General features: G+C 31.4%; 1 protein-coding gene across 11 annotated transcripts in view; it reads right to left on the bottom strand.

Annotated features, from left to right (window-relative positions):
• SENP7 (SUMO specific peptidase 7) overlaps positions 1 to 24,998 on the bottom strand; it is a 229,379-nt gene that overhangs the window by 39,030 nt on the left and 165,351 nt on the right. For 7 of the 11 annotated variants that reach the window (XM_077118532.1, XM_077118531.1, XM_077118534.1 and 4 more), the window contains 6 exons: positions 20,092 to 20,286; positions 6,587 to 6,610; positions 4,330 to 4,439; positions 1,584 to 1,768; positions 385 to 724; positions 75 to 232 (listed from right to left, as the gene is read on the bottom strand). In XM_077118532.1, the coding sequence (XP_076974647.1) occupies positions 75 to 232; positions 385 to 724; positions 1,584 to 1,768; positions 4,330 to 4,439; positions 6,587 to 6,610; positions 20,092 to 20,286 (1,012 nt within the window). The remainder of the gene's footprint in view (positions 1 to 74; positions 233 to 384; positions 725 to 1,583; positions 1,769 to 4,329; positions 4,440 to 6,586; positions 6,611 to 20,091; positions 20,287 to 24,998) is intronic. The other 4 variants (XM_077118533.1, XM_077118535.1, XM_077118539.1 and 1 more) reach the window with 2 other exon arrangements.

The following is a 24,998-nucleotide window of genomic DNA, read 5'->3' as shown; positions in this document are numbered from 1 at the left end:
ATAAAATAAATAATAGTCATTAGTCAATGGTGTATATTTTACTGTTAAACTGTGAGAAGGCAGAAACAAATTACCTTTTCAGATTCACAGGTAATCAATGGTAATTGTGACAATGCTGATTCAGAAGTACTCTCATCTGCATTAGTGATCTCATGGTCTTGCTTAGGTTGTAATTTAAGAATTTTTGGACTTTTATATTCAATGGGCCCTTCTTCATCACTGGAAACTACAACTAAAAAGGGGAAATGTATTTTTTTTATGTTTCAAGATAAATAATGCCATAAATACATTACTGGCTTAGCAAATTTGTTCACAAGGAGGGGGAAAAAACAACTAAGTAAAGCAGAGAGAATTAAGTACCTTTATAATCCTCCTATTACTTACTTGGTTCAGCTGAGATCAATGACTGGTTCCCTTTAATGTGTCCACTTAGAACAGACTTTTCTATCGTATGCAACTCATTCTCATTTTTTTTAAACTGGGAAGAATTCCCCACAGAATTATTGAAAACCAAGTTCTCAAATGTTTCAGTGGTTGAATAGTCGGAAGTACTTTTGGAATCAGCTCTCAAAGTCAACTCCTGACTATTAAGTGAGGATGGCGTAATAAAATCGCTTTCTATAGGTTTGGGTGTAATTTCTTCAAGCAGTTTTTGGTCCTGATGACAGGTTTTACTTGATTTTTCAAACTCAGTGGCTACTACTGACTCATTTTCTTGTTTTTTCTGAAAATTAATAAGTAAATAGAAAAAATTAGCATTTTTCAAACTTGGCTTCCTTAAAACATTTTTAAGGCTTAAACTCCCAATGAATAATATAGAAGTAAGAATGTTATGTCATTTATACAACCATATGGACAGAACACTATACAATTTTACTACATTACGCTTACCAGCTTCTCCCAAATAAAAGATGTAGGGTTTGGTCTGATCAATCTGATGTCTAAACTTTTTTTATACCTCACTCCCATACAGTTTTCCCTATTATTAACATTTTGTCTTGATGTAGTACCTTTGTAAACATATCTTTAAAGAATGGAGTGAGGCAGCTGCCATATTTAGAAAGTGGGTCAGGGAGAAACTACTAAGATCTACGTCAACTCTAGAATGAAAGGATTTTTTTTCACATTTTCATTTTTAAAAAATAATGAGGCCTTGTGACAAACTTACAAAAGCAAGATATTAAAAACTTACGAAGATGACAATATTAAAAGTTGTAAAAACCAACCACTGCCTTCAATAACCGCATTACTCTATTAATATAAATCAGGTTTATAATCATGACTCAAAGGCACTATGAGGTCCTCAAAGGCATTCTGAATCAAAGGATTAAAGCTGTCTGTCTTCTTACAGTCTTACCAGTACTTGAAAATAGGTAATGGACATATTAAGTATGGTAATTTAATTATAATAAATCTCATAAACTTCAGATTGAAACACAGACAAAGAATCTTGCAAGTAAATTGCTATTGTTAAAAAAAGATCATATAATAAAAGCAAAATCTAGAACCCTGTCTGGCCACAGTCAACTCATTTTTATCATAACATAAATAATTTCATATGACATCTAAATACCTCTACTTACTATCTGTTCTGTTGACTTAGCCAGAGAAGAAGTCGAATTATGAGACTCAGAAAAATTACTTCTAAGTCTTTTCTTTGTCTTCCTGGATATTAGAGTGGGTTCCACTTTCGAATCATAGCATGTATCATCCTTGTTTCTGCTCCCCTCTTCAAGATGATCACAACCTCTAATTGCACTCTTAAGAACTTAAAGAACAAGAGAGGCATAAATATGACCAAAAAGTTCAGAAAGAATCCTTTTAGAGATGTTGAAAGAAATATCATCAAACTGCTATACTACTTCCAAAGCTCATTAAAACAGAAGTCTACCATTAAATTCTCACACTGAAACTGGATGAATATAAAAGCATATCCTATTTTAATCTGTATGCGCAAAGTAAACGCTCATTGTACCACAAAACTGAGGTGAGAGAAATATATTAAAAGGGAGTAATCTTTGCTAACCAAAACAATGTAAATATTTATTCCTTTTGCTATAACTGCATTTGCCTGCAACACAAAAACAGATCTTAATAAAATTTGGAAAATTCATACCTAAAAAAAACGCTTTCATAATTACTTTGGATTTTATTAGTTCTTTTTAAAAAATGTAAATTTCTATATATGTATTTATTTACTTATTTATTTTAGTGGAAAGGGACTATAATTTGAAAGAGTAGAGTACTGATCACTGTTCTTTACAAAGGAGCCAAAATACCTTTTTCCTCTGCAATTGACTGAGATATACGATAATGCAAAAGGCTATAAATTTACTTCACAGTTTGTTTTTTTCTTTTTAATAATCAAGGCCCTATCATATAAGCCTCCATGAATACACTACCCTAAGAAAAAGAAAAGACTTCCTTTTTTAAGACAACAAAGATTCATTCTGAATACCCTGTCAATTATTACTAAGAATGCTTAGCACTTCAATTATCAAATATTACACTAGACAAAATTATTGTCTAGGTTCTACCTAGATAACTGAAGGTTATTCACAATTATTTTGCTTTCTGAATCTTCACAGATAAATACCAGCTTAAAGTTTATATAGCAAGTGACAAAGCAGCTTCCTTGGATTCAAAAACTATAATTCATCTAACACTGACTAGCCTGATTTCTCCATTCACTGAAAGTTCTTTGACCTCACACAAATTTTCAAACTATTCTTGCTCTTAATGTAGTTTCAGAGACTCCTAATAACTGACATTTATGATACTATGGCTTTGTCATTGCTCCAAAAGTCAGGGGATGGAACAGGATTGAGGGCAAGAACTCCAAGACACTTCTAATTTCCAAAGAAAACCCTCTTTATTCCATCCCACAAGACAATAAGCTACTTAAAATTCAGTAACACAATATTTTGAAAAGCATATTACATTCTATTTGTAATATTGTAAACTGTAAATGTAGTCATATATAATTTCTAAACATAAATTCTGTTATCAAATTTTAATTTCTAAGCATAAATACTATAGCAAAAAGACTGATGAATATCAAGGAGACTGAGAAAAAACTCTATTATACAGGAGTCTTCCCTAAAATAATGTACTATTTTACATATTAGCAAAAGCCGGTCTCATGAGAAACAGGAATAACTTTATTATATATAGTCAGACAATGTAAAAACAGGATTCTACCTGTACAATATATAAAATTAAACTTGCAAATTAAAACTAAAGAGGTGTCAAAATCCTGTAAACAAAAGAATATTATATATTTCCAATGTATTACCTTAGTAAAAGCAAATTTCACAAGACAAATTTAATGTACTAATTTCATAATTAAAGATAATTATTTCTGGGAAAAGTACAATTCATAAGAAAATAAATGTTTTTTGTTATATGCAGAGAACACTTAATGACTAATTGAAAGTTTGTCTCTACAGAATCATAATGCTTTCTCTAAAGATTGTGCTCATAATAGTTTTAGCTGGTTTCTTGTATACATCAGTTTAGTCTAGTTTCCTTTTACCTTTTTCTCTTCTATGAAAAGGCTACTAAAAAATCGGTAAATAGTTGTGTCTCAAATGAAGTACAAATAACTTTAGCACAGTATCATAAAGCACCTTCTTTTCTTGTGAGTAATTATAAAATCATTCAAAAAAACAAGGTATTTGAACTTGTTTAAAGCTCCCAATAACCTAAAAGATCCTTAATGACGTTAGCTTCACAACTGACTAGTATAGTAAATAGTTTTGGTATAAATTTTGGTAAAATATTTCACTGAAGATCTTGGAAGACAGACAAAAAGAAGGAAAGTCAGGTCAATAGCCCTACATGCAAGGACACCTACCAAGAATTTTCGCAAGTCTAAAATTTTCTAATAGCAGCTTGTTTGGGCATCCTCCTAGAGTTGAGAGAAATTTTAATGAAGAAAAGAATGTATTTCTTGCTAGGGGAATAGATACTGGGAAGCTATTAGTAATAATTCTTTTAGCAGTAATATTAATTACTGGAAATAACCATGAGAACAAAACTCAAAATAGCTAAACTAACATTATTATCTTAGGGCTATATTCACCAAATCCCAAACAACAACAAAAAAAGAGAGCGAGAGAGAAGGAAATAATATTCTAATTTAATTTTTAGAATTAGTAAATAAAACAAGAAATGTATACAATAGTATCCAAATAATAAATTTAGCAACTTTCTTGTGTTGCTAAATAATCTCCCTTTATATGTAAGGTAAAATAATTTAACCTAAAAATTATTGGAAATACAATAAGCAAAAACTCAAATTCAAACAGATTTATAAGGTTCACAAACCTTTAGGCTGAGTATCAAACATTACAAGAGATATGCCATCATCATCTCTTCGCTTTTCTTTTACAGTCTTCTTTGCAGATTTATCTACTCTCATATCAGGATGTGAACACCTGTAAAAAAGAATTATACTCAATTCTTCTAAAGCCTAAATTAATATAAAAGCTAAATGGCGTATTCAACAACAAAACGATAAAAATGCAACAAGATACATTCCCCAGTGGCAGGGAATATGATCTGGGCAGTGGGGAGAATTCTGAACTGAAATTTGAGAAATAAGTCCTCATCTCTGTTCTATACCTTTAAGTTCCCCAAGTATTTTTGGGGGGGAAACTTAGGATACCTACACCACAAAGTTATGCATTTGCTAAAGGAGAAAAAGAGTTAAATTACAGAAATAATGAATAATTCCAAGAGGTTAAAAAGGCTAAATTCTATGGAAAAAAGTACCATGGTAATCAGATCTATGTGTAATCAAACAATTATAAGACAAAGCTAATTGTTAAACATATTTCAAGCATGGTTCATATATCAAGTTAGATACAAAATAAGGTTTGGAGTGTGGTAATTGATTTTACCTATAGAAAAAAACATATTTTAGAAGTCTTATTCTACCACAGAACCCATTTGTTTAATTTACAGTATAACTACATGAAAAGGTGAGAGGTACCTCAAGAGTAAATGAGATTCTGTAATTCAGACTGATAACACTGACATAAAGAAAAGAAATGCAATGATCAAGTTCATTTTGGAAAGTAAAGTCTTTTTAAAAATGTAGATTAAACAGTAAAAATGTTTAAAAATAGATTCATGTTCAATTACAAGCTTTTTCAAACAAAATTATTTAACCAACTAGTGACTGATATTCTCACTGGAGTTTAGTTGTAGTATACCAAAACTTGTATGCAAGGTCCTTCCTTCGAGAACTACTACTTACGATCACTTAATAATTAATTCAATACGTATTTGGAATCTTTTGTGTACCATGGACAATATTTGCTATGAAGACAAAGGTTAATAATTCATGGTCAATTCAAGAAGTTCCCCTCTTATCATAGCAGATAAAAACAAATACTACTTATTTATAATATTATATGATAAGTATTGTAATACAGGAGTAAATTTATAGAACTTGTAAAGAGAACAATTAATCTCACAGAGTGGAAGGCATGGCTGAGAAAGACTTTAGAGAAGAGGCTAACATCAGAGGTGCTTTTAGAGAGTAAGTAGGATTAAACAAGGCAGAGAATGGGGGAATGACTATTCCAACCAGATGCAATGGTTTAAGCATGAGTATGAGAAAGCACAGAATATCTGAGAAAGCTATTAGACAAGCATCGATGTTCAAGAATTTTCTTAATTTATAGAAAACAAAAAAGCTAAACTCTTCAAAAACCTTTTACTATGTTCTAAACTATAAAAGTCTAGCATGCTGAAAATAATAGCATAATTTTGTTTGGTAAAGTATATTAAATTGTTTTTTCAGAAGCCATGAGCTATCCTACAGACCAAATGATGACTTTTTAAAATTAGAATTTCTGTGGCCTTTGCAGATCCAGCTTGTAATGTAAGTGTTAGGAAATCTTTTTATTCTTTTTTAACAAAACTAAAAATTGGATACAGGAGACCATGGCTTGAAAATCAAAGAAAGAACATTTTTTTAACTTTTTTATTGTAGAAACCTACTTCTGTTCTTGAATGCAAAAAGTATAATGAATGGGTAAATATATCATCATTCCTCAGCCTCAGGAAAACATATTTTAATATATGTCATCTTTGGGTTATCCTTTAATGCTTCCATTCTACATTATTAAATGTTTCTGACCTATTCCAAAAAAGAAAGATACTTCTAAAAAAGAAACCAGATGAATTTTATTTCACAACTATAATTTACATTTTTAATATTGAAATATTTTTCACAATGTTTTCTATAACCCTGAATATAAAACTTAAAAACCAAAAGTTATGACGTAAGCAGAGGTCTTCTAGGATCACACAATTTAGGAACTCTCAGTTTCCAGATACAGATGGAAATCATTCTAAATAACTAAGGACTACACAAAACATTTCTTTAACGACCTGGGGATTATTTTCAATTCAAATCGACACAAATTTATTGAGCACCTAACATGTACCAGGTGCCATTCTAGACCCTAGAGGTAAAATAATGAGCAACACAGGAGCCCTGCTCTTAGGGGATTAAAGTCAATAAATAAATCTAAAGAAAAAAAATACATTGTTCCACTCTTGCTATACATACCTTTTCTCATCTTTATAGAAATACCTAGAAATGAAAAGAATAAATTCTGTCTCAAAAGAACATTCAATAAGAGAAATTTACAAAAGTGATGTCTAAATGCTAATGAAAACATTAAATATAAAGATCATAATAGGAAAGAGAAAGCTGGTAGCATAAAATTAACTATAGGTGGAAATAAGATAATATCAGAAATAAAAATATATGCAATTAAATCAATATGAACAGGATGACAAAATGCTCTAAAATAAAGCCAAAATGCAAATCTATAATAGTTCAAAATGGTAAAATATATCCTTGATAAAAATAACTTTTTTCTTCACTGCACACACATTCACACAACATAAACCCATTCGGAAGCAGATACGGAAGATTCCACTGAAACAGAACCAGTTTCCCACAATATGAAGATCCTTCCTGCAGATTCTCCAATTCTAGGCACCTTCTGTCAGATGATGGGAGTAGCTGCCCATCAACAAGTGAAAGAGCAACAATTTTTATCTAACAAATCTAGATATATTTAGAACTTGATAATGTTTAGCTTTATTATTTCAATTTAATTACCTATTCTATGCCCAAATTTTGTCATATATAAAATGGGATGATTCTAAGTACCTCACAGAACTATTAAGATGAAATGATATAATATCTATGAAATGCTTAGCACAGAACCTATAATATGGTACCACAATTATGCTGAATACATACTTCCATTATCAGGGAAAATTTAGGAGTTTGACTTAGGTAGCTCTGTGAACAGTATCTAGATGTTCTCTCCAAGGAGAAGGTAAATAGGGAAGTGAGTGGGAAAGATGATGATTAATGATTATTTCAAGTAAAATTATATCATTCTTAAAAACTGTTTTCATATTTCTGTCATTGAATAGTTTGCTCATTTCTCTCCTGTTGTTAGCAACAATACAATTCTTAAGTAAAACCATTCTCAGTAATGAAGATTAAAGATTTCCAAATATATATAAAAGGTAATAATTTAAAATACAGGTACTGATTAAATACAGAAAATAAAAGGTTGCGTGAAAAAAATCAGGCTTTGGAATGATAAGCTCAATGTTACCATTTTAAAGCACAAAAAATATAAATATGAAATAAAACATAAAAACCTGGACTGAAATAAACTTTTCTTGGATAGTGGATAACTCTGAAGAAGGATAACTGAATCAGAGAGTGCAGTATAAATGGAGTCTCAACTATGTCTATAATATTTTCCTAAAAAAATAAATATAGGAAAATAGTTAAATTTGAGTGGTACATATTGACATAATATTCTCTGTTCTTCTGTACATATTTAAGATATTTTATTATTTAAGAAATTAAGTTCTTCAAAATTTAAGGTAACTAGTACAAGTGAAAAATACATCCTATAAGGATGACTAGCATATGCATTGTTTTGAGAGTAATGATAGAGCATACTAAAAATTAGTTATATAATAAAATTTAAAACTACAATATATAAACGTTAAAAATGTAGCATCATATTTAAAAGAATAGTTTTTGTTATTAGACTGTTCACCATTTTCTTATTTGCATTGGTACAATGTTTTTTACTTTCAGATTGGAAATTAAAAGACCAAATATTCAAGGTCACAAGGCTCAGCCAGTTTCATTTGCAATGGATTTTTATGTGAGTCAAATCATTACATTCCTCAATCCTCAAGAATAGTCCCCAAAGGATAAGGGCATATATAACACTATATCATTGAAGACAGAAGCCTAAAAAGAAGTTAGAATTATTTTTTCATCCCTGGCAACTATCTCTACAGGCACAATGAGCCAAGATGGAAAATGATCTAAATGATTAAAAAATGGAATTCTCAGGTTCTTAAGTTTCACCTGAGACAAGAATAATAGTTCTTGTTTTTTAGTAATGATTCACATTGAAAAATAATAAATTTTTACTTGGAAATTACATTGTGAAATGCATGATTGCAGAAGAAAAATGTTACAATGGACTATTTTCTTGACCAATCATTCAGTATTAAGTGGTTACATGTACCCAACAATAAATATCAGTAATCAATTATTTTCAAGGGGTAATGTCATATAATTCAAAGTACCTGGGCAGTGGAGCCAGAGATCATAAAATTGCAATCAAAACTTCAGCAAGTGTTTTGCAGAATCTAATATAGCTTATGCTAAAATATATATGATGTAAATGATATATTTAAAGATAGTAGCTGTGTTCAAATATTACTAGTTTTCAACCTCTTATTTTAACATGATGATGAACGTACTAGGGAACATACAAAGTTCCTGAACAAGAAATTTGCCAACTCCTCCAGTTAACAAATAAATGTAATAAACCTCAAAACAAATTTCTCAGTGCAACAACATTTTAAGAATTGTTTTTAAAAAAGAGAAAATATATTTTTAAATTATTAAAATGTACACTAAATGAAAGGATTGGAAAGCTCCTAATAGTTTTATAACATACCATAACACCTTACAGAGTAATATTAAAAACTTAAGTGTACACAACTATATGATGGTACTCTGAGCCACTGATTGTATACTCAAGATGGACTGTATGGTGTGTGAGGATAACGCAATAAAAACATGAATAAATAAAAATAATAATAAAAAACCTTAACTATTTTAAAAAGCTAAGTGTAATAGTGGCACAAAATAGAAATACGAATTAGTAGATGAGAAAAGACTAACCATTAATATATAAAAATTTTTCAAATGATAAAGGAATCATCTTAAAACACTAGGAAATTAAAGACTTTTAAATTAAGTTGTGGGATAACTGAGTGATAATTTAGGGAAAACTGAATTTAGAAAAACACCCAATACCATAAGGCAAATAAATTGCTAATGTATTAAAGTTAAGCTATAAGAATGTTCTTTAAACAACTAAAAGCAGAACATAATTATTAGCTTGGTGAAAGAATAAGTTTCTGAAAATTAAAACAAAGAAATTATGGGGAAAAATATCATTAGATTCAACCACTTATGTGCCAAATTTTTATACATGAAAAACTAACAACATTGACATTTAAAAGAGGATTTTAAAAATTCTCTGCATAAAATACAGTAAAAACAAACAGATAAGCAAAGACTGGCTAGAAACTAACCTAATATGTATAAGAAGTTAGAAGACTAACTTATTAAGACTATTGGGATTCATACGGTTCATAAGACTATTGGGACTCATAAGGTTAATAGGAAAAGGATAGAAATGGCAAATTCACGCAAGAGAAAAGGCAAGCATGAAACTACAAGATTCAGCCTTTTTAGTATTCAAAGAAATGGTATTAAAAGAAAAGTTGGTGGCAGAATTCTTGCCTACCATGCCAGAGACATGGGTTTGATTCCCAGAGCCAGCCCAGGCCAAAAAATAAAAAAGAAAAGGTAGTATGATTTTTACATTCATAAAAATAAAAGCCATGATAATATCAAATGCTGATAAGGCTACCATTCAAGTTGACACAAACCATGAGAAAAACACCTTGGTACTGATGAGAAGAGACTTAGAATAATTTAAGTCCTTACATTCAATAATCTGACCCATTGTGGTAGTTAGTGGAAATTTTGAAATAAAAAATTATATGAAATTATTAAATCACATTTCATTATAATAGAATATTGCAATTATTACATTTTCAAAATCATTTAATAACACGAAAACTTTAGAATACCGTTTACATAACCATAAAAAATTAAATAACTAGGAATAAATTAAGAACCCTGTACAGTATACTATAGAATATTATATTATGCTTGTGCACTGGAAGGCTCAATATTGTAAAGATGTACATTCTCCAAGTTAATCAAAACCTCAAAATGTTTTTTGCAATATGTGATAAATATTCTAAAATAAGCATGGAATTGCAGCAGGCCAAGATAAATAAAAATTAAAATTATACCTGGTACCCCACAGCGAAATATGCAGAACAAAAAGAAAACAAAATACAATCTTTCAAATATTCAGAAAAAAGATTACTTAACAAGGAAATGACAAACTAGCTCACTTCTCAAGCTCAAGAATATGTAACCAAGAAGTGAGGACTTAGGGGACAAGTAGGATTACTGAATCATCACATACATATTTCTTTTTACTTTCTGGTATGTTAGAATAAACAGAAAGACCTGAAGTTTCTGAACTGTAGTCCAGCTGCCTTGATCACTGATAATGACTGTTTAACTATACAGTCTTTCTCTTGTGATTGTAAAACCCTTGTGACTGATCCTCACTTATACACTTTTATTCTATTTTTCAACTTTAGAGCCTGATAATTACTAAGATAGCCTCTAATGTTTATTAATGAACAGCCTTAAGTGAGCCCAGAACTAACCCACCCAAATTGCGAATCATCTCTAGCCACATCTTCTTGAGCCACTATCCTCATTATCTTAGGACCTGCCCATCTTTTGGTACTATGGGACCATCACAGTCACTGTAGTTCAGGCAGACTGATTTTTAGGAATTGGTGATTTGAGACAGAAAACCTACCACTTTTGATCAGTATCAAGTAGAAGAAAGAAGAGGGCAAGAATATTTTTAAAGTTCTGAGAAAAAATATCTGTGACTAGAATTCTATATCCAGCAAAACTATTTTTCAAAAACAAAAGTGAAATAAAGATATTCTCAGAAAAACAAAATTTGAGTACATGCTACCACAGGTCTTCATTAAGGAATTTCTAAAAACACAGTTTAAGAAGTACTCCAAAAGGAGGATGTAAAAAGAATTCTAATTTTTTTAAATAATTAAGGCCATGTATATAAAAAAATAATAATATGTCTACTATGTAAAGGTTAAGAGAAAAAGAATTAAAATACTGATAGGAATGAAAAAAGTTAGGAATTGAAAGCAAATTAAGGGCAGGCAACAGTGGCTCAGTGACAGAGTTCTCACCTGCCATGCCAGAGACCTGGGTTCGGTTTCTGGTGTCTATCCATGTAAAAATTAATTAATTAATTAATTAATTAAAAGCAAATTAAGGGCAGTGGACCAGTGGCTCAGTGGCAGAATTCTCGCCTGCTTTGCTGGAGACCTGGGTTTGATTCCCAGAGTCTGCTCATGTGAAAAATAATAGCAAATTAAGATCCCTATATTGTTCGAAATGAAAGACACTAATTAACCTTTGACCTTTTAGGTTAATCAAATATAATTTCTAGAGAGCTAAATAAGAATTTAAATGGAGTATAAATCTTCTAAAACAGCAGTGCTAAAACAAAATATAAAACATGATTAATTTTTAAAATGCAAGAAAGGAGAAAAGTGAACTAGAGCAAACAGAAAGCATAAAATAAGGTGACAATACAAAATCACAAAATATGACTTCATTATACTTTATAGTTAAAAAGTAAATGTAGACTGGACTTTTTTTAAAAAGATCCAGATATTTACTTATTTAAGCACATCAAAATGTTCATAGCAACATTATTTGTAAGAGGGAAAAAAGGTAGATATAACCCAAAGCAATCAACAAAAAGAAGATCAATACATTTTTGATATATTCATACAATGAACACTCTATAGAAGTAAAACTCCTGAATGATCAGTAGTTTCATGCACCAAATTGGATGAACCTCCTAAAAATAAATGTTGGGCAAAAATGCAAGTTATGCTAAAGTATATACTGTAAGATTTTATGTAAATTCAAATCATAACGAACTTAAATTCAGTAAAGTGGCTATTTCTGATGAGAAAGCATGAGAGTAGGGGAGAATGGGATAGAGTAGGGAACAAAGGGGACTTCAATGATACTGGTAACAGTCTTTTTTTCAGAGAGTTGGATGTTTATTTTAACATTAGGCTTGTTAACTTACATGCATTCAATATATTTTTAATACAGTAATAAACTAAATATTTCATTATTTTTAAAAGAAGGAGAAATAAGCTATAAAAAAGTACATGAAACTGGGCAGGCCATGGTGGCTCAGCAGGCAGTGTTCTCACCTGCCATGCAGGAGACCCGGGTTCATTTCCCAGTGTCCGCCCATGTAAAAAAAAAAGTACCTGAAACTTATCAGAAGATCTGGATTATAGTTCTACCTCTGCCACTTAACCTCTTTGAACTTCAGTTTCCACATGTATACAAAAGAAATATTAAATACTGCCCTATCACATAGGGCTATATTAAGGATTAATATCAAAATGGATAGCATTAAAAGAAAAAGGACACTGCTTTTAAATGCATATAATTATTCAATCCAGAAAAGGATTTAAAAGAAAATATGTCAGAATGTCATCAGTAGTTATCATGGAGTGGTAGCTTTAGATTTCAGGTAATATTTGACTTTTAAATTTTTCTCTATATATTTTTATATAAACACGCACTAACATTTATATCAGAATGTTAAATGTTACACAAAATATGCCTAAAAGAATAAAGAAATATTCTTTTGGGACAAGAGATTTTAAACTATATAATGCAAATGCTCAAGAGTTCACCTTAAAAACTGACAACATTATTAGGGTTTTATTTAAAAATAATGTTTCCCTCCTGGTTCTTGTACCTTCCAGGAAAAAAAAAAAAGAAAACTAATGTTCTCAGCATAAAGGACTTGGACTTAGGGTATTTGTACTAACTGCATCTATATTTTCAAATAACATACTGTAATTATCAACAGATTTTGAAGCAATCTACTTCAAAATCAACATTTATTTTTTAAATGAAAGATTACAATAGAAAAAGAAATTATCAGAGTGAACTGAATGTAGCAAGGGTAATTATTCTTTTATCAAACTTTTATTTCAGTTATATGCATATGCATGCATGTGTCTTAGGGTCCGGGTCACCACATAAAATGTATTTTCTCCCTGTGGGGTATGGTCAAAATAATTTAGAAACAATCGATAGATATCTTATTTACATTCTATGTCGCTAAGATAATATACAGGAATTAATGTTATATGAAAAACAAAACTGTCCAGGAAGTATATCTCTCAACAAAATGGAAGCATGCATAACTCAAATCCTTCATTGATTAGTCTCTTCAAAAAAGTCCAAAGTGGCAACTAAATACTTAAGGGCAACACTAAAGCATTTTAGTTTTGAAGATTGAAGAGCAGAAATTTCTTAAATCTGGCTCTTGGTCTTCTGCTTATTGATTTTTTCTGAGGCCACTCTTGAAACAATCTGAATCAAAGAACAATCTCACGGATAAGAGTTTAATTAGATAAAGGGAGCCTAAGTGACATTGTAAACCTCTAGACAGACTTCAAAGGCTCTACAACCCATCTCCTACACTCATCTCTCACTTTACCCCTAAAGAAAAGAGGTCCAATTGGTTAAAGATCAAATGAAAGGGACAAAATTTGGGCTGGAAGGAGCAAAAGGGATTAAAAGCGCTCGTCTTCCGTGTGAGTTCATTCATTTAAATTATTTTCCTGTCCATGCAGGGATTCAGTAAGACAGGTCCCCGGGATACCTCCTTCTGAAGAGAAGCCTTCCACCTTAGAAGATCAAGTACAAGTAAGATAAGATTCAGCAGAAAGCAAGTATGAAATAATGGATGATTCTGCAGATTAAACTCTAAACTCTGAGATAAGGAGGTGAAGTTGTGCCAGAAAGGAGCTCTGAAGAAAACGGCCTCTGAAGGTTGTTACAGTCTGTTTCTAGCTTTAACCTGTATTAAGAGGCCAAAAGAGCACAGAGTTTCCAGTCAACTTTCCTATAATCAAAGAGCTAAAAATCAGGCTTAAACGTTCTTAATTTGGAATAAATATTAGGATTACCCTGGGAAGATTTACCAAAAAAATATATTGCATTGGTTAGCAATTTTTACTTTATCTATAAACTTGCATTAAGCAAATAAATAAATATATTATAATGAAAGCTAGACTCCTTACTGTCAGAAAAAGAAGCTACAAATAAGGAAAGGGGAAAACCTCGACTGAACCCTGCGGTGTTAGATTGGAATCCTTTGTATCATTATGAGTCATGCTTTTTTTTCATATACAGAAAATAGATACAGAAATAAATTTAAGATTGTGTATATGCATGGGTTAGTATACATATGTATATTTCTTAGCTCTGAGAGAGCCTAGAAGTAATAATATTCCAGAGGCAAATAGAAAATTCACCACTAGAACACCTCACTAAGAACTGTCACAGGTAAGATCTACCAATGGTTGCTAAAATTAGTGGGAAAAAGTCTGAAGTGAAATAGGATAGTTGCATACTCATAAAGTATCTCCCCCAAAAATTATTAGTTTCAAAAAGAAAAACAGTAAATTTACAAAGGAGGAAACTAGCAGATAACCACCTTATCAGAAGATCTGGATTATAGTTTTACCTCTACCAGAGGTAGATCAAGATTAACATACCCACTAGTAAGGCATAGTGATATAATGTAGTTCTTGATATCATGCGCTAAGAAGATACATCACTTCTGTGGTATTCTTCCCAAAACTCTGTAATTTCAATATAATCATAAGAGCAGATAAACTCAAATTGATGGACATTCTACAAAATTACTAACACATATTCTTGAAAAGTGTTAAGGCCATGAAAGACAAGGAAAGATGAGTAACTGTTAACAGAATAGAGGAGACTAAGGAGGCATGACAACTAAATGCAATGTGGGATACTGGATTGGATCCTAAAAAAAGGACATCAATGAAAAAAACCGGTGAAATTCAAATGAAGTCTGAGGTTTAGTTATTATTATTGTATTAATTTTAATTTCTTGGTTTTTATAGTTATACTTTTGTTAAATAAGGCGTTAAAATTAGGGTAGGTTGGGAGAAGGATAAACAAGATTCTTCTGTGTATTTCTGAAACTTTTCTTAAGCCTAAAATTATTTCAAAATTAAAAACTCCCCAATACAAGGACCTTCCCCCAAGGAATAGGAACTGAGCCTATGTATTCTAAAAAGGCTATCCAAGTGCCTCTGATACACCACCCTGGATAAGAACCATTGCCACTACTGGCAATAGAGGGACCATTTCCCTTTACACAGACACTCCTTAGGAACTAAGCAGTCACAGGGATCATCACTTTCAATAAAGAAATTTTGGAATAGCAATTTCTTATTTATTTGGCACAGCATTCAAATATGAAGCCCTGAAAAATAGAGCTTTTGCTAGTTTTTCTTCTGAGGTACTTTCAGCTAAACATATTTTTTTCACTCTACAAAGTAATACCAAAAAAAAAAAAAAAAGAGTTATACTTAATGCAAAATTCCCCCACCACATTTCTAAACTAAAAGTAAATTTACAGAATTCCAGATTGGCAAAGGGGTTAGAACAAAAGCTTAGCAGTCTAAAATTTTTTATAACACTATTTAATATTTAAATAAGATCTATAATCTCAAATAATATTTAAATAATTTTAACCAAATATAAATTGTGATTTCTAAAAATGTAATAGTATGGCCTCCCAGTCAGATGAAAATTTATGACTGAAAACACATAGGTCAGAAATTTTAAATAAAAGGAAAAAAAAGATGTTCTCAAAATAGCAGAGTATTTTCTTTAGTAAGTGGCTGTTTTACAAAAAAGCATAAAAAGTATGCTGATATGAATATAAGAAATTATGACAGCTGGAATGAATGAATCAAATATGAAACTTTCCCACTTCTATTTGAAAGCCTTGAGCTCCCTCTGTTGAAAACCTGCATTAAATTTTTGCAATTTAAGATGGCAATTTGATGCCTTTACTAAAGACTAACAACAACTTAATGTCTGTGTGTGTGTGATAAAATCCTTATTGTTTTTGTAAAATGCACATATTTTTAAGAAATATTTTTCTCATACAAATCTGTGTAGCTTGCTTTAAAGCTGAATTATACTTGTTTAGAAGAGTCTTAAAAAATATTTTAAAAGAAATCTCATGGGAAGTAAAACTGAAAAATATTAAAAAGTTCTGATCAGTCTGACCTACAAGGCAGTTACCAATAAGCATTTATACCAGATTAAAGAAAGGTAAAAAAAGGAATTAGAACTTCAATTAGAAAACTAATCTCCAACCTGTTGCTCTGTGCTGATATGTCACATAAAACAACACAAATTAAAATGGTAGTTAACCAACCAATTTATACTTGGGGCTGAGGAGGTTCTTCTAAGGATAACACCAAAGCATAGCAGTCAAACACTGGCAGATGTCACAAAAGAAAAATGAAAACTTTCTTACTACTAGAAGATATTATAAACAACATGAAATGACAAATAACAAACTTGAAAAAGTTTTTACAACAATATAAAAGAATTCTTACAAATATGAAACAAATGAACACCCCATATAGGTAAAGACTAAAAAGAGAACTAATAAAGAAAGGCAAAAACCATCTTCACTAAAACTTTTTTTAATGAAAACAATTATATTAATATAATTTTGAATTTTCTAGTCTCGCATGGTATTTTCTATCATTTCCTGATTTTTAATATAAAACACAAGTTTTTTTCCCTACATAATTCAATCAGGTTGTTATTGTCAGTAATAACAATTTTGAACACTGAAGAGAATTTAAGGATAGAGTAACACTGTCAGTCTTCTGTACATTTTTCCATATGCATCCAAAAGAGTGCAATTACTAGGGTTTCAGAGTAATCTTTCTCCATTTCCATATTACATCCCTTTTCCTTCACCTCACCCATTTTACCAGGTGCTACTTGACATTATATCCTCCAAACAAGAGTTGACATGTTTACCACCTTCTCTATAATTACAAAGCAAGAGCGTCAAAGTATTATGTCCCATCTCAGAACATCTAAATAATTTGCATTTACTCTTCCTAATTTTAAGAAGGTTAGACTCGGAGAAGGTTGGTTACAGGAGTCATCTCATCTTAGGCCTATCCTGCATTCATTCTGCATTTCAGTTCTACTGGAGTACATCCACTAAAGAGACAGTATGAATATTCTTGGAGTCTATTTCTATGGCACACACTGGATTCTCTTCAGAATACTCATTTTAAAAGAAGAGCGAACTAAAGCTTGGTTTAAGGATAGCTGTATTCCTCCTTAAACCAAATGGTGATGACACTGATATGGCTGTAGCAATTGCCTTGGCAACACTGGTAATGGCAATAGTGGAAATAGCTGTTTCATTATGAGACACTGGCAGCCTCAGTGAAGAACACTTCAGTAACAACAACTACAGCAACAGTCTTTTGATGTTGGCAGAGACATTATTCTAAAAATAATGATCACTATTAGTCATTAATCACTTATCATGTTGCAGACACTAAGTTAGGGACTTTTTACAATGGATAGCTCCTTAAATCTGCACAATTATCCTATAGGATACGTATTATTTACCTTGTTTTGAAGATAAGAATAAAAAAATTGCCCGAAGTAAGTCAGCATGTAACCACTTTAGCTAAGATCAGAACCCAGGCACCTGGCTGTTGGAGAAGCCATAAAATATCGCTATTGTTGGAGAAGCCATAAAACATCGCTGACATGGCTGCCGTGGCTGATGCAAGGCAACACAAAATGGCTAACCTGAAATCTGCCCTCCACCCTAGCAACAACGGTGACCAATCCTGGTAATCTGCCCTCCAGCCTAGCAACAACGTCCACCAATCCCAACCCAACACGTATCCCTGCATGCTTCCCAGCCTATATAAGCCTGTGCACTTCCTGAATAAAGCAGACACCTTCCATTTTCCCCTGAGGGTTGTCTCCTGAGTTGTGTGCTGTGTGCTTTGTGTCTGTGTGACTGACTCAGTACAGCCACTTACCCCCAGCCATCAGCTAACCAGACATCAGCTACCCCACACCTGGCTTCAATGTTTATACTTCTCCAGAATTCTTTTTTTCCTTAATTGTCACCAAGAGAATTTATTTTCAGGACCTACGTCAAATATCAGCTGAAAATTTCCGCAACTATTCAGAAAGGACTTAAGGAGAACTAGAGTTCCCACAGTACAGAACAGCCAGAAATTTTATACCAATTGTTAATGAATCTTAGATTCAATAACCACAGATTGCTAACAGGATGAAAAGTACAGATTACCTATTTTTATAGAATCATTAGACTCAATAGTACTATTTTTCATAGGAGCATGAAGATGCACTGATGGCCCTTGAGTTCCATGGCAACCACATATAATAAGTGACTTTTACTACATTAAATATCTTCAATAATGGAATTTTCATTTCCATAATATTTTATGTGTACAAAGAATATTTACATGTAAGATTTAAAAGGGATAGATAACTGAATTATCTTGTGAGGTAGAAAAGGCATTCAAAATTATTTCTCTTTTTTACAACTTTGAAAATTGTAGTTTAAGATTAAATGACATGAATATTAACCCAAGTGCACAAAATTCAACATGTATTGAGGAAAGTTCTAGGTATAAAGCAAAGAAGACATATCTTTCCTTAGGCACTCATGGTGTAGAATAAGAGGCAGAAACAAACACCTATAGTACAAAATGATTAAAACATTTCTAATACCTCCAATTACACATTAAACTTAGTAACTGTTTAATGCCAGTAAAACTCTCATTTTCCTAGGCAAATTAAGAAAGACTAAGTATAAAATTGTCACTGATAATTCCCTATGTAGAACAAACCAAAGTAAAAACAAAAAATATATATTTTCCGAAAGGAGAAAAATTAACTCATAAGAAATAGAGAATTTACAAAAATAAATATGTTAGAAATGTAAGAAATTACTAGTCAATCTTTAAAGAAGGCAACTATTGAAACTCTTTAAAGTAACTAGGCTTATAAGAGAAATACAAATACAAACCAGAGTTACCTTTGGATGGTTCAAGGGGGAAAAAAAAATTTACACTGGATCAATTTTTCACTCAGATCAAAAGTCTTTATTCTACAGGCTGAAAGCAGAAAAATGAAAGAGAAACTTCAGGAGTTCATGAGGAAATAAAGTTGAATGGGTTTACAAGATCCAGTACTAAGTAACCATCCCCTCAATTTTTTCCCACAGATTCTCACTTGCTTACTTCCATTTCCCACTTGGGCTTCTCAGAATTTCAATTAAAGGCAACTACAGATTTGCATTTCTCTTATGGAGACAGTAAGCCACATTTGTTAATGGAATTCAGATCTCTCAAACCATTTTTGTAGGGAGTGCATTCTGCCATTCATTCAACAAGTATTTACTGGTACAAAGTGCCAGGTACAATTTTAGAATCTGGAGGAACAGTAAATCAGGCAAAATGGACGGATGATGGATGGACAGACAAGTAGATGGATGAATGGATAGGACAGAGGAGAGAGGAATAGACATGTTAGAAGTATGAATTTCAGTTACATCAGATTAAGAACTGGAATACTGAAATAGGTAACTAAATTTTCATTTAGAAAAATTCCATTTTTCTCAAAAATTCCATCCATTTTCTCAATCATAAGTAGGGTGGTAAATACTTTCTAAAACTGATATTGGCTATGGACTGTTGGTTCTGCCAATCATACCAGCCACAAAAGAAGAAAAGCCATACCAGCTATGAAAGCACATTTACCTTACATTTAGCAACCACATATCTGGAAGAGAGGAGATACAGGGGACGACTCATGAGAGTAAGTATATTTATCCTGAGTAACGTTATCACTAAACATACCTTTTAGATAAAAAACAGCTCTTGTGAGGATTTAGATTTTGACAAGATTCTAGGCTGTCATCAGATGATGAAGAAAGTTGCTCTGATTGCAAGTTGTCTGTATCACCCAAACTGGCCTCAGTTACAGGAGAGGTCTTTATGTATTTTCTTCCTACCTCCGTTCCCAGGACATTCATCAATATAACTCTGGGTATCCTGTCACACAGAATAACAAACACCATACTGTATTGAAGTTTTCAGTGAAAATATGCATTCTAGGAAACTGAATTTTCAAGCATTTTAATCTTAGCACAAGTGATCTATTCAAATTGGATCACCCTAGAAATCAACCTGTGGTTTCTCAAAGTTTAGATGAACACTTTTTTTTTTGGTTCCTAGACGTATGTGTTAAATTGGCATACATTCTCCTGCTACCACAAATAGTCTTTAATAACAAGTAGCCAATTATAAAAATGTCCTAATGGATGCTACTGGAATGCTTAAAATTTTAATCAATTTTCCTTACCAAAAAAAAAAAAAAAAAGTTCCTTTTCTTTTCTAGTTGTTGTTCAAAGCAGAGATCTCTCCAAAATTAAACTAATTCAAGAAATCTTTACTATTCTCATTTAATAAAAAGGTCTTCAATAAGTAATTACATCCTTATTCCTGGCCAATAACAAATGCTAAATCTAACAAGAAAGCCATCATTCAGACTGCATCTATGGTAATAACAGATTCCATAAGTAAAACAGCATATAAACTGATGCTAGTGATTATATTTTTCATAATAATATCAGGGAAAGAGTCTATAAATTAAATGTTTAGAAAATTGAAGTGCACGTTTAAAGCTCCGAACCTTTTAAATTGGTGGGATTCATATCAAATTACTATTCATTTCTGATGTTCCCTTAAACAAAAGAGGACAGTGTAATTTTTCTTGGTTAGCCAGTTGTATTATGAACTCATATAATTTGTCTCACTACAATTATGGCAATTATGCCCAAGTTTATTATTTGGGCCTGAATTGAAAGGTTCAAGCCAATTTGCTGTGATTTTATGTTTAGCTTTTATTTTTGTATTTTTGAAGTTTTCCTACATCCTCTTTATTAAATACCCCCTCAACTGTTACTAGGACATTTTACTGCCTCTTTCTGAGAGACAATACATAGTCAAAAAGAGTCTGAGTACTTTTGTTTAAGTGAAAAATGTGAACTTGTCTATTTGTACTTTGTTACATTTATTATAGTACTTAGAGGTACTCCTTGTTAATTTTCACTATATAAAGGAACTATTTTCTTTTCACAATGTTCCAGACAGTTTTGAATCACAGAATTTCAGATCTTAAGAAGTTTTGAAATTACCTATTCCTCTTTATTATAAACATGAAGAACCAAGGCTCAAAAAGTTAAATGACTTGGGCAATTATAAATAGCTCCTTCTAGTAGAAAAACCTGGACTTTTTATCTGTTTCCTTTTATTTTATTACACTGTGACCTCAAAACTAACTTGTCAGACAAAGGATTCCAGATAACTAAGCTTTTATAAATACACACACACACACACACACACACACACACACACTTCAGGAAACCCTTGAAAATACCCACTTCTAGCATAACCACCATAAAAATGTATTACAATGATTAAGCAGTATATTTGATCTAAAAAGGGGGGCTAATAGTAAATACAACTTGCTGAGCTTAAGAGTTCATGAGGGAAAAAAGAAGGGATAAGAAGTGGACCATCTACTACACCCTGTAATTGTGAGGAGGGCAGGGCAGATATATATTTTTTACCTCCTCAAAATATTCAAATCTCTCTAAGGATTGTTATTATTGTCTGATTTTATACTGGATGCCACAAACACTCCTTGAAAATGGTGAGTTTAAAGTGGGAATGGGGACAATGTAGAATCAATAAGAAGTCTCAAGCTTTATCTTACCTCATAACAGGTATTGCTATGAAATGAGCTATTAAAGAAAACTCAACTATGGTTTTCAATATGTTATGAAAAATACAGCAATATGAGCAGATAGAATTTCTTCAGATTAGAACCATTTTTCCCCAAAGTAAATATTTTAGAATCAATATAATCTTACTTATTTTTAAGAGCTGAAGAATCTGACACACAGAGTTGGTAACTTTCTAAGAATAGACAATATATATTTCTTTTATGGTCCGCTATTACTACTGAATTCTAAAATGTCCCTCATAATAAAAAATATTATAAAGGCTTTAGTATTTCAGTAAGAGAAAAGTTGTGGCATAAAATGAAATACATAAAACTACATCAACTATAATTTAATATCTCTGTTCAAATGTCTGATTATAACATATTTACCTATATTTTTAAATGTTCAGTCCCTAAAAAAAGCTCTCTCTCCTAAATAGAGGAAGTGACGTTCACAGACAGTTAGTCCTGTACAAGTGTTGAAGAGAATAATTCAACAAAAAGGCAACAGAAACAGCCACATGGGAAGGGAAAATCTAAGTTTTAGAATTCTCTTTTGAATAATAAATGATTATCCTATTCCTAAATGGTTTGTTTTCTGCTGGATTTTGAAGAAAGAAAAGCAGAAAAGAAAATGAAAAAAGAAACTTGGAGGATGAATAAAGTCATTTAAGTTGACTGAATAGCTAAAAGATTTTCCTGAAAGAGAATAAATTCAAAATTCAAAGGAGATAACGTACCAAGCTGCACAGGAACTTCATCCCTGAATCACCAGAACCCTAGTGCCATCAGAAGCATCTCAACCTGCTATTCAGCATGTCTACTATAGTACGTTTCCATTGGAAAGACTCTATTATCATGTAAATGAATGACACAGGGAAAAATTAAAGAATAATTAGAAATTTAAAGATTAATGAATAAGGTACCATACATAAATAGATCATAGGGTATCACAAAATTTTAGAGATAAAGGATTCAAAAATAAAGTCTAATCTCTACTTTACTAATGAGAAAAATGAAAGTTCAGAAGGTAAAAATGTAAAGACAAGCAGTATAGTAAAGGGATTAAGAGCAAGGACTTTGGAGTGAGAAAAAGGTAGATTCAGATTCTGAGTGTACCCCCTAATATAGTTACATAACCTTGAGCAAGTTACTTAATATAATTTCTGCCTTTCAGCCTTGATCTCCTCAACTCTAAAATGGGGACAATAATACCTACCTTACAGAACTACAGGGATTAAATGGGATAATAGATGAACAGCAGGTAACACAATTACTGGCATATAGTAAGTACACAATAAAAGGAAATCCACTTTAATTTTTACATTACTTAAGTCTTGCTCAAAGTTATGAACTATCCTTTAAAATACATTATTATATGCTCTGCAATCTTGATGAAAAAAATATTTTATTAAAAAAGGGTATAGAATAGTTAGCAATAGCTATAGTATAACCATCTTTACCTAACAGAAAGCCAAAATAACTTTCACTGGCAACTTATCCAATTTGGGTATTTTGAGAAAGCAAAGAGCTTTGTGTAACTATTGATGACTTATCCAATTTGAGTATTCTGAGAAACAGAGTTTTGTGTCATCCTCTTACAGAATTCAAATCTATAGAGTGATGACTAATTTCATAATACCTAAGCCACCTTTCAGAATACAAATAAATAAATTAACAGTGCCATAGAAATTCCTGGGTTAGCCAGTATTTTTAAAAAATTCTAAATTTTCACAAGGAACAAAGAAAGGTATATATTTCAGCTCTCATGCTATCTCAATCTGGAAGGATTTCACACAGCCTATTTAATTTATTTTGCCAAAGTATGTGAACAATATCAGTAGGTAAAATAAAATATAATTTGTTTAACTTTATTTAATAATATGAAACCATACTTCATCATATCATAAACATGCTAAACCAAAGCAGAAAATGACAGTAAAAACTATGACAACTCAATACAAGGACAATTTTTGAAATGCAGTGTGAGATGTAGCAGAAAATACACTGGCCTGAGATATGGTATCGTTATCTGCATGATTATTCTCTCTGACCTCTCACTTTTCAATTACAAATTAAGGAGTTCCTTCTCTGCTTAAGCAAGATTACCATGATATGATGTTCAAATAATTTCATAAGTGGGGGCAAGAACTGAGAAAACCTGCTAAGAGCTATTACTATAACCTCATGTCAAGAACAAATATTTTAAGAAATGACCTAATCAAAAGATAACAATCATATCTATTAAAAAAACTATAATGTAATAAGCAAACAAATTATAATACCAATTTAGTTTTCTTTTGCTGTAATTTTAGACTAATATCTTTCTAAAACTGTGCTATATAACATTTTCAAAGCATTCTTATATTCTTATGCCAGAAGATGATTCGAAGCACATACCTTCTAAATCAGTGTCTTAAGCTCTATAGAAAAAAAGAAAGTTTAATTTTTAACAACTTTCTTAAAAAGAGCCACAAATTTTCTGTATTTATTCTTTTCTTTCACTAAGATAAATTTTAAATGAATAAATTATCACAACTAGACTATTATTAGCTTAAAGAGATTTTAAACTGATGGGAATATTGTAGTATCCAGAAAGTTTTATCACTATAAAATGTGGAATACATAATTTTTTGAAACTTTAAACATGTAAATTTAAGAAAAAAAAGAATAAATAGAGCTACACCATTTAGGAGAATTCCAATAACTAGGAGCTAAGGATACACTATCCTTCTTCTATATTTCTTCATTAACTTCTATTAAAGTTAAAGATCAAAGAAAACAAAGACTCCCATTCTAAATAGCAAGTCTCAGATAGAAGATATCTATCCAAAGCCATACCCCAAGAGTTCTCCAATTTCCTTATTTCCTCTTTTCCTGTTTGTCACCAAAATTACAGAGCAAATAAATTGGTTCTGACGGAGTAAAATATATTTCTGTCAAAGAATCTGAAGATGTAACTCTGGTTAGAAGCAGC

This window comes from Tamandua tetradactyla, chromosome 10 (genome assembly GCF_023851605.1).
Source record: "Tamandua tetradactyla isolate mTamTet1 chromosome 10, mTamTet1.pri, whole genome shotgun sequence".
NCBI classification, from domain to species: Eukaryota; Metazoa; Chordata; class Mammalia; order Pilosa; family Myrmecophagidae; genus Tamandua; species Tamandua tetradactyla.
The sequence above is the reverse complement of the archived record's forward strand: the minus strand, read 5'-3'. Positions and strand labels throughout refer to the sequence as shown.